The 10,684-nt window shown below is 31.8% G+C and overlaps 1 protein-coding gene across 5 annotated transcripts; it reads right to left on the bottom strand.

Annotated features, from left to right (window-relative positions):
• Positions 1-232: 232 nt before the first annotated feature.
• Positions 233-6,094, bottom strand: LOC137807224 (CRS1 / YhbY (CRM) domain-containing protein). Of its 5 annotated transcripts, none has more exons than XR_016519726.1 (10): positions 5,223-6,094; positions 4,275-4,737; positions 4,065-4,195; positions 2,213-2,563; positions 1,975-2,131; positions 1,578-1,892; positions 1,437-1,496; positions 1,253-1,345; positions 954-1,091; positions 233-793 (listed from the first exon to the last, which is right to left on the bottom strand). XR_016519726.1 is itself a non-coding variant. In XM_068607730.2 (10 exons), the coding sequence occupies exons 1-10, from the start codon at positions 6,027-6,029 to the stop codon at positions 722-724; spliced, it is 2,568 nt and encodes an 855-aa protein (XP_068463831.2). In that variant the 5' UTR covers positions 6,030-6,094; the 3' UTR covers positions 233-721. The 5 variants fall into 5 exon arrangements, 3 of the variants coding, with proteins under 3 accessions (XP_068463831.2, XP_090156850.1, XP_090156851.1); XR_016519725.1 differs by having other exon boundaries at positions 1,578-1,895; XM_068607730.2 differs by having other exon boundaries at positions 1,578-1,873.
• Between the last annotated feature and the right edge of the window lie 4,590 nt (positions 6,095-10,684).

Raw genomic sequence — 10,684 nt, forward strand, 5'->3', positions numbered from 1 at the left:
AACCAGAGGTAAGCAGCAATTAATAAAACGGATGCAAAGGTTAACAGCAGACAATTTTCTATTTTTTATTTTAACCATGGTAAAAAATCCTCCTTAACAAATGGACAAAGAATAAAGGATAAAAATACAATTGATGATGTTTGGTGGGTGTGTGTAAGGAGAATGTATTGGATGAGAGAGTAGAGTGCGTATATATTCTTAATCGCCACGGTTAAGAATAAAGGATAAGCCATTTATGAAATACTAATTCTTATAATCCCCGCCTTATATGATATATACAAGTTTGGTAATAATCCAAAGAATAAAAATGTGGATTACTACTCAAAGTGGTCAAAGATGGTGGTCAAATATAAAGCATAATATACTTTTGACCCCAAAAAAAATATTATTTGGTGTAATAACAGTTCTAAACAAATCCTCTGATGGTACAATGAAAGGTCATACTACCCTAATGGCAAGGCATACATTAACTATTTTTCTAACTGAATTAATCATTATCAACCTCGTGTAATGGAATTGGCATTCATACAACTGAGTTAACCATTTCACATGATGTATAGGTAGCCTACCACTTCCAGGTAAGATAGAATTCCTGCACAAATGGTGCCCACAAGGGGACAACAATAATAATCTGTTAGGGATGAGCAGCTTGAGCTTCGGTGCTTCACATTTTTCTTCACCTTCTTTGTCACCTATTGCAATGCAGTGCCAGTATACCTATTTAAGTATTTTGATGTTTCTTATCCTCATCATCACTGTCATCTTCCCCGAAATAAATCTCATTACATTCGATCTATTTTACCAAAGAAAGTAACGTGGCACAAAAATAAGAAGAAAAATGTACTGTTAGTCACTTCTATAGGTACTTCTAAAATTGCTATTATATATTATTGGCAGGTCTACCCCTTTAAATACAAGTATTTGGTATTTTTTTCCATAAAGAAAATATTTACCTCTTCCAAGTCATTGTCAGAGGAAACAGGATTGTCCAGTGTTGAGTGCAGAGTTTTGCTACCATCAATCTCCTTCCCATTCTTCATATCCTCATCATCACTGTCATCTTCCCCGAAATAAATCTCATTACATTCGATCTATTTTTCCAAAGAAAGTAACGTGGCACAAAAATAAGAAGAAAAATGTACTGTTAGTCACTTCTTATAGGTACTTCTAAAATTGCTATTATATATTATTGGCAGGTCTACCCCTTTAAATACAAGTATTTGGTATTTGTTTCCATAAAGAAAATATTTACCTCTTCCAAGTCATTGTCAGAGGAAACAGGATTGTCCAGTGTTGAGTGCAGAGTTTTGCTACCATCAATCTCCTTCCCATTCTTCATATCCTCCTGAAATCAGCAACAAAAACTTCAGAAAGAACTTATAAACTACTGAAAATAAATCACAGCAGGATCACATAAAAGTGATACAAAATCATACCCGCTCAGATTTCAGCAACCCAATTCTCTCCTGTAAGTCTAAGATATGATGTTTTAGAGCCTGAAAATATTACAGACTTTATGAGATAAAAGTACAAGTAAAGATCCAAGTTTACCACAAGTCAAGTCATTGCTTTATTACCTCACGTCTTTGAAGCTCAACAGATCGAGCCATTGCCTGCCTTCGTGTCAACAAGTTTTTGGGTCTCACAACATATGGACTGGAATAGTTCTTCCCACGATACACAATAATGATATGGTGACCTCTGTTGTCCTTATCTACAGACACTAGCACCCCTCCACTCTCAGCTTCCAAAGATATAGCGATATGCTTGACTTGGGCTGGATTTCTTCCTTTCAGAATTAGCTTTACCAACTCACGATATTTCCAGTGTAGGTGCATGTTTTCTATGGTGCCAGAATAAACATCTCGCCTCCCTGAAATAAAAATTCCATGCTTCTAACCTTTCTTGTGTAAGCCATTAAACCCAATACAAAAACAGCCAATCACAAAGCTATAATAAATTTATTCGTCTTACCTAAAAGTAAATATGGTTTCATGCTCATACCAATCTTCCTAAATAAAAATCTCTCTTCATTAGTTAATGTTTCCGAATCAGTAGGAATGTCAGCTGGATCCATATCACGCAGAACTTTTGCTAAAGCCTTCTCAGCCTTCCTGAACTTTGCTTTAGCCTATGAACATCAAAAGTTACATAGATTTAGTAACAGATCATTTTTGGTAAGCTATTTCACATGATACCTTAAAACACTTACTAAAGCTAGTCTCTTCTCATGGTTTTTTATTAAAGCAGAAAGTTTACTCAAGGCAGAATCTCTCAACATGTTCTCAATTTGTTGCTTATTTGGTTGGTGTCCCCAATTGGAGGTTGCAGCCCTAGTCTCAGCAAGGGTGCCAGCAATTAATGGCACTTGAGATGCTTTGGTTTTTGACACAGTAATAGACAAAGCAATTTGTCGTGCTTTCTCTTCCTCTTCTTGATGGAGGAGGTTTTGTTTCTGTCTCTCATTCAGTGTATTTGTGACAACAGGAGGCAAGAAGTCATTGCCCCTGTAAAATACAATATATTCTTTATTTCTGGAAAGTAGAGTTCCCCCAGTCAATTTCTGCATGCACGATAAGGAATAATTAATTCACTTGAATATATGCCAGACGGAAAATTAGGAACCAGAGCAGCTGTCAAGTTATGTAAGTTTCAAATTCTAATAATCCACACAACATTACAAGATTTAAACAAATATGGTGGTAAGCCTACAAGAAGTGTAAGTCGTGAGCATTACAATAAATACAGGCAGTCTTTAGACCATCAAGAGCATGAATTTTTTTCTACAATCCGGAACTATTTAAAGAAAAAGTAGAATGGGCCAAAAGGCAAGAACTATAGGTCAATTGCAGACTTGTGGTACAAACCTTAACAACTTGACCCCTTGAATTTATCAAAATCCAAAAGGGGATTTTCTGAAGGTGCACAAGAATTTTACAGTAACGTGCAACGTTTGGTTTAAGGAGTTGAGTAGCTGGATTTGAACCATAGGATAGTTTTCTGCATTTAGATGGAAGGATATGTGTGCATCTAGCCCCAATGATGGTATAGAAAAAACAATAATTTCAATGTATATGATCCAAAACAAAGGTAAATGCCATGAAAATCACACATATCCAGTCATTCAGTCTCCATTGATGACAACCATCTGACTTTGGAAGTTAAATGAAGAGGACAAATAGCAAACGCATGTCTAGGGATTAACTACAAATGAAGACATGCAGCACTTTTCTTGTTTTATGGACATTCAACTAAAAATCCCAATTGAGGAAATGTTAACAAACTTATCAGTCTTACGATACAATAAGGTTATTTTATCACAGAAGGAAGTCATGGTCCTTGGTGAATTATTCAGTCAACTCACCTGCACCTGTCATTTCCAATTAACTCATTATTAGTTGGGTGAAGTAGTCACTCAGGCAATTCCCTAAACTTTAAACTCATTTGTAGGTAGAGCAAAGGTTAGAAGAAAACAAAAGAAACATTAAGAGAAAATTTAACGGTTGTATGACATTTACTATTTTAGGATGAAAATAATAAAATGCAAACTTGCTTTAAAACACCAGGACATGCCTCATTTTTAATGGGTTTAGAATCATATTCTCATTCCCAATGTTTTCCAGTTGAAGAACACAGATTTTGATATATTAAAAATACTTTTAAATTATCAAAATCAATGTAACTTGGAGGCAGTACCAGTAGAGAATCCAAATTCTGAAGAATGCCAGTGACATTCTCTTTCTGAAACTCTCCCTCATGATTGGTCGAAATTTATTGGAGAGCACCAGTCTTGGTCGGTCCAACTTGTAAAACATGAGCGAGAGTCATTAAATGGTTGTTTCCAATAAATTTCAATCAATAATAAAGAGATAGTTTCAAAGTGTCAGAAAGAAAATGTAGCTAGCATTCCTCAATTCAATTTATAAGATATGGAATCATTTCATTAGACTCAAAGGCCAAGCAGATGGGTAGATTTATATACTTTCTTTTGCACAATAAAAATTCACTTCAATTAAATCAAACAGTAGTGTTGCCATAATTCCAGCTCTGTTTACGAGAAGTACCCCGAGTTCTTCCGCCATCCTGTCATTATTTGTAAAGGGAACACCTCGTTTGATGGCTATTTTTGCAATAGCACTTGTTTCCCACAGCTTGACCATAGCACTAGCTATACCTTGTAAATCTCTGTTTCTGCCTGCAGCAGTAAACAGATAGTATCGGTCGGAAAGAGAGGTTTGCAAGACATGAATTTAACTAGATAGTTTTTTGCATACCAAGGGCAAAGTGTGGAGCTGTTGTTCTTGCAAGTCTACGGAAGTTGGTCATTTCTTTGTTGGTTAAACAAGGCCGTAATCCATAGGGAAGAAGTCTGAATGGGGTTTTATATCCTGGAACCACAGCAGGCAACAAGTCCGCATCAACTGGCAATGGTTGACGGCCTGTCCAATCTATGAAACGTGGACCCAATTCATCTAACAAATGGTTGAGGTCACACATTTCCATCAATTCGTTTTCACTCATGTCCTTCAAATACTCTTCAGAGTCTTGGATAAATGACTCTGTAGTTCCAACTGTTTCTTGGACACTCGCTTCTCTATCACTTCCACTTCCAAGTAGTGAGTTATCCACATGATTCACTTTCTTATACAATTCAACGCAGGGAAACTTGTAGGTCATACCCCGATACAATACTATGGAACTGCCCGATCGCCATATCACTATGCCCCCAATTTTACTCTGATCAAGCACGAAGGCAGCATTGAGTTAAAACCAATACAAGATAAAAGACAATTCATAAGATAAAAGAATGCAATGCAATGCACTCTTACTATTAATGGAATGATATAGCCTATTTAAGGAGTCTTTTGTCTTGTTCATAATTTATGACTAGAGTGTGTTAGAGACTATGTTTATCTGACAAAAAACATATTACACTAAGGTCCTGATATAAATTTCTCCATAAACATTCATTAAAAAAAAATTAAGAAGACAAAATACATTGATCTTCTAGAAGTTAAAATGAACTTAAGCGCTTTTAGCTTTTGAAGAAGTCAAAAGAGTTTCTAGGAAAAGTTAAATGCATATATGATGCTTAAAGAGAATTCTACACAATGACACCTGGATTGAAAATGAAGAGTGCATTCCCTCGCATCCTTATGATGATCAGGTGTTCAAGTGAAGTATAGATAAAGACAAGCAAAGGAATGAAGGGAGAGAAATACCTCAAGGAGTTGATGAGCCTTTTTCATTTGAGTAGAAAGAGGAATACCAAACTTGAACTTCACGACTTCGCTATCCCTCCACTTTTGGTGAACTAAAGCCACCAACTCCTGCGTGATGCCCTTCACTCCTACATCGAACCTCTCCATCGTCCTCAGCGCAATCTTTCTCAGCCTCCCCAACTCATGTTCAGGAATCGTCCTCTCCGCCAGCAGCGTGTTGCTTCTTCTCTTTTTCCTCTCCCCATTCACTCTCTCTGATACATTTGAAACCTTAGACACCGTTCCCTCTCTCCCTTCACCAACAGAACCACCAGAACCTTTGACACCCTCAGCGTCCTCCTCCTCGGAATCATAAGATTCAGAAGCAAACCGTGCATTGCTCGGGTTCACTGCTTGTGGCCACGGCGAAAAACGCTTCGGAAACTGAAAATTCGATGCTCGAGGCTTTTCCATATTTTGCAACTTCTCACGCCTTTCTTCTTTCTGTGGTTGTTGTTGTTGGTGGTGTTGTCGTTGTTCCTCCTCGTGTTGGGATTCTTGCCATGGGAATTTTTCTCTTTGGGACCCCGATTTATGGGACCATTTATCTTGAATTTGATGAAAGAAGCTTGGTCTGTGACTGTTCTTCTTTTGCTTCTTCACTATCTTCACTTGTTGTTGAGTCTGAACCTGCGGTATCTGGTTCGAAGAAGAAACTCTGAATTTGAAAGCGACGTGGGCCTGGTGTTGGAAAAGCAGAGAATGCATAGAAGAAGAGCGACACAGTGTGGAAGAAGCACAATTCAATGGAATTGGTTGAAGCGCCATGGCACCGTTACTCTATCACCCAGCATAGAACCTCTTCAACTGTAACATACTCCCAGGATTTTTGTTTTGTGCTGGCTTCTCAAAAATGTAGCCACTTGGGCCGACAAGCCTATTGAAAAGGCCCAATAAGTAGTCCAACAAGTAGCCATGATTGTCACATGGTAATTACTTCCTGCACCGTATCACTGCACCCAGTGTGAAAACACGAAAATGCCATTAAATAAAATGGGATACGGATAAGAATAAATTCTGATCCCTTTTTCTGGAATATATTTTTGAATTTTTTTTCCGGAACGAATTTTTATATTGCGGAATTTTTTTCAAAATGGGATTTTGTTTTTTGAATGTTATTCTGATTTTTTATTTTCGAAATACAATCATTTTTTCCATATCTGCTTTTTCAAAATGTATTGTTTCTAATTCTGGATTTTTATTTTCAGAATAAATATTATTTTTAAAAATTTAAAAATATATAAGGTGCAGGTTAAAAAAAGTTGGGTGTAAGAATAACTTGGTTTGCCACATTCGTGAAAGTGATATGATACTTTCTTCCTGCATCCCTACATTTTTCTTCTAGCACCTTATAATGTTATGCTAAGACTAAATTGTAGTTATTATTTTTTTAAAAATTCTAAAATGCATTTGAACTGTATTTATATTTTTTACATTCTGAATTATGAAATCCAGAAAAATTTTGGATTAACACTTCCGGTAAAATTTGAGATCCACCCAATCTGTAATTCAAAATATGCATTTCACATTCAAAAAAAACATTCTAGATCCACCAATGCGTAACAGAAATATGTATTCTGGATTTAGAAATCCATAACTCAAAAAAAAAACATTTCAGATCCACCAATCCGTAATAGAATTAGGCTTTCAGATTCAGCAATTCAAAAATCAATAATTTATGCAAAATTTGCTTCCGGAATACCCCTCATTCAGAAAAAAAAAATGATTCAGTTTTGGACTGATGAATCCATAGCACACTCCCAGATTCCGATTTCCGGTAACCACGGTGTCCTCTTTTAAATAAGAGGTCAAAGTCAGTTTCGGGATTTAGAAAATTTTAGACGTGCAGGAAGAAAAACGTACGGGTCCAAGAAGAAGAAGCCGAGTGATATTGAGGCTGGGCCTGTTTGGAAGGTGACCCGTAGGTATCTCCATTTTGCTGTTTTTGCACCTTAAGTTGTACAACATTTTTATTGAGTTATAAGGAATTGAGGAGAAATTCTTCTATAACTCCATAGTTTATTCTCGCACTCCATATTTTTTAAATACCAAAATATTCTCCATTCAATTATAGAATTTAGAATACAAATTTTATATTCTAAATAAATTTGGAATAATTTAAATTTCAAATTGTAGAAGTTTAAATACAAAATTTATCGAACAATCATTTGTATTTTTATTTTGAATTCTAAAATTCAGAATATAAATTTGTATTTTAGAACATATAATTAAAAAAAAAATGTATTACGAATTTCAATGAAAGAGATGAAGAGGGTAAAATTATGCGTTCACTTCTTTTCCGGAGATGCAAGAAAAAAACATGGAGTTACATAGAAATGGGCGAAATTGAGTAGTGTAACAGAATGTTCGAAGGCTTGATTTAAAATTTGTGCAAAAGGAATCTTGAGTGGGAAATGATATGATATGATAGGAGATAAAAAGAAGGGACAAAAAATTGGAGTGGTGCCAAATAAGATTGTGTTGTGACATGAGCAGTTTCAGGTGTGTGATGCTTGATGCTGCCAAATTCATTTGCTCCATGCACCAAACCCTACTTATTAGGTCACTGTTCGGCAATTCAATCATCCAAAACCAAATCTTGCTTCTTGCTTCTCCATAATCATTTTCTCTACTAATAAAACTTCCTCCACTTATCCCAATCATATCTATTAAATACTTCCCATATTCTTATTTTATGCAAACATTTATACCATATAATCAAAATTTCTCATCAAACTTTTTTATAAATTAAAACATTATTTTCATGTGATTTTTATATAAAATTCTGTTCTGGATAGATTATTTTGTGTGTTTTTCTAAGAATTTTTCTTAAAACTTATTCTAATGTTGATTATTTATCATCCATATCCATAGTTAACTCAGTGAAACTTTTCAAAGCATATAAAGCTTCATTTTCAATTTTCACATGTAAAATCACTTTCGTTTTAAAAAAGAATTCACCACACCTGAAACTGATTCAACACTCAAAATCTTGTCTTATGCTTCAACAGTTTCATTTTTTCATAGCCAATCTAATATTTTTAGACGACATTTTCTAAAACTCTTTTATACGAGAATTTAGTAATGGTCCATGACTACCTCTCAAATGTGGTATAACAACTAATTATATTGCATGGAAGAAAAATAATATAAAATTTAAAAGTGATATTTAATTAATTCAATCCCAAATTGGGTTTGATTAAATGTTATACAAATCAATTTTTAAACTTAATCTAAAGCTTTCCTAAAACAATTGTTTGTAATATTTGTGCCAGTAACTTATTTTAACTAGGTATTCATTTGCTATTATTTTCGTCATTATTATCTTCTTCGTCATGCTACTATCATTTTTGAATAAATTCTTTTTAATATTTAATTATCATTGTTTTTTTTGCAAAGAAATATATGTACACTGTTAAAGCTATCAAAGAACATTTATCATCTCAATCACTGTTAGAAAATCATTTAAGTTCTATTTTTTTTTCAATGAAAGTATTGAAGAGTGTAGCAACGTTGCGTGAAGCTAAGTAGATGAAAAGGAAAATTATAACTTTACTTCTGTAACTTGTTTGTTTGTTTCAGTTTAATTCTCTAATTGTTGTTGACTTTCATTTTAATTTTAAAATTTTACAAGTCCATTTTTTTATATCGGCTTCAACTAATTAATAACAATGTCTTAACATTAATACTGTCATTAAGTTGTAATCCTTTTGTCTCTAGCACTTTAATTTGCAAATGTTATAAATTGTTTCTATCAATAAACAAATATTACACTACAGAAAAATTATTTTTTATAAAAAAAAATAATTATTATATTGACTAAATTAGAAATATTTTTATTAATTTAATTCTTAATCAAACATTTGGTGAGTTTTAAGTTTTTTTTTCATGAATAAAAAAATAGAATTTAAAAAAATGTTGGCTTTCAATTGGATTGGTTAGATGTGGAACAAGTGCTAATTTTCATAAAGAAAAAAAAATATGTCATATTATTGGTTGAAATTTATGAAAAAAAGAGTATATCAACTTCAATATCGATATTACTTTTCATTTAATAAATCTCCTATACTTTATTGGTTTTAACAATTTTTAATCAATGAAATAAAAAATTGTTAAAGATTATGTTTTAATAATTTATCTCATGAAATGAATAATAAAGGTTTCCTAACACACGCTTTAGGTTTAAAAGGGAGAAACCATGTTTTCTAACTTACAACTTTATTATTTATAAAATTTTCTTAATTTTATAAATATTTTCTAAATTAACCTTAATCATATATAATAGAGATAATGTGGAAATTTAAATATGTTTTGAGATGAATGACATTGAATAAGATTAAGTTAATACAAAATTATTTTATTAAATATAAACTAATCTTAGAAATAAAAATAATTAGTTACCACAATGACTAATGTGTAAATTAAAATATTATTAGTATATAAATTAGTTTTATATTAATAAAAAATTATAAATTAGTTTTTAAATTTGTATTTAATATTATATTACACTACAAGAAAATCATGAAATAGAAACCAATTTTAGAGAAAAAAATAATTAGTTGATATAGTGACTAAATTATAGACTATTTTATAAACTAAAAAAGTTGTGGTTTCTAAATTAGTTTCTATTATTATTAAATGATTTCTAAATTGGCATCTAATTAGAATCTAAATAAATGGTAGTTAAAACCTTAGGAGCTAATTAGATACCAATTTAAAAACTATTTAACAATAATAGAAACTAATTTAAAAACAAAAAAAAAATAGTCTATAACCACGAATTATTTTTTGTTTCTAAAATTGGTTTATATTTCATGATTTTCTTGTAGTGTAACTATTTTATTTTAAATTAGTTTTTATAGTAATTATATAAACTAATTATTATAATCTAGAGTAATTGATATTTAAAACCTTAGTTAATATTAGATAATAATTAAAAACTAATTTATAATTTTTTATTAATAATAACAACTAATTAAATATTAGATATTAATATTTTTTTTATTTATAAAATAGTATATAAATTAGTTAATATAATAAATAATTTTTTTATTTTTTAAAAATTAATTTCTATTTAATATTTTTTATATTTTATATTTAAATTTTTAAAAAATAAACACTTTTTTATTAAATTTAAGTTTAAAGGGAGTTATATTTTATTCAAATATTGCTATAAAAGCTTTAAGCATTGCGTTAGTTTATTTGCAAGGGTGGGAAGGTAGTTTTTGACTACTTGATTTTATTGAAGAAAAGAAAGTTGGAGTCATTATAATTGTTTTGAAATAATGAAGAATAACTTCAATGGATATGTGAATTTTTTTTTCAACTTCTAGTTCTTATATAACATTAAAGTTCTTATGAATGGTAAGATCGATGCATGAACAAGAAGACAATGAAAATTGTTGAGTATTTAAAAGTTAGAA

Source organism: Phaseolus vulgaris, chromosome 3, assembly GCF_051622355.1.
Source record: "Phaseolus vulgaris cultivar YP4 chromosome 3, ASM5162235v1, whole genome shotgun sequence".
Lineage (NCBI taxonomy): Eukaryota > Viridiplantae > Streptophyta > Magnoliopsida > Fabales > Fabaceae > Phaseolus > Phaseolus vulgaris.

Excerpts from the sequence above, each read along its gene's own strand:
- LOC137807224 (XM_068607730.2), bottom strand. The coding sequence starts at position 6,029 with ATGGCGCTTCAACCAATTCCATTGAATTGTGCTTCTTCCACACTGTGT. Across the intron at positions 2,564-4,064 it reads GGATGGCGGAAGAACTCGGG|AAATTGACTGGGGGAACTCT; the intron begins GTACTTCTCGTA and ends TCGTGCATGCAG. Across the intron at positions 1,874-1,974 it reads GAAACCATATTTACTTTTAG|GGAGGCGAGATGTTTATTCT; the intron begins GTAAGACGAATA and ends TTTTTATTTCAG.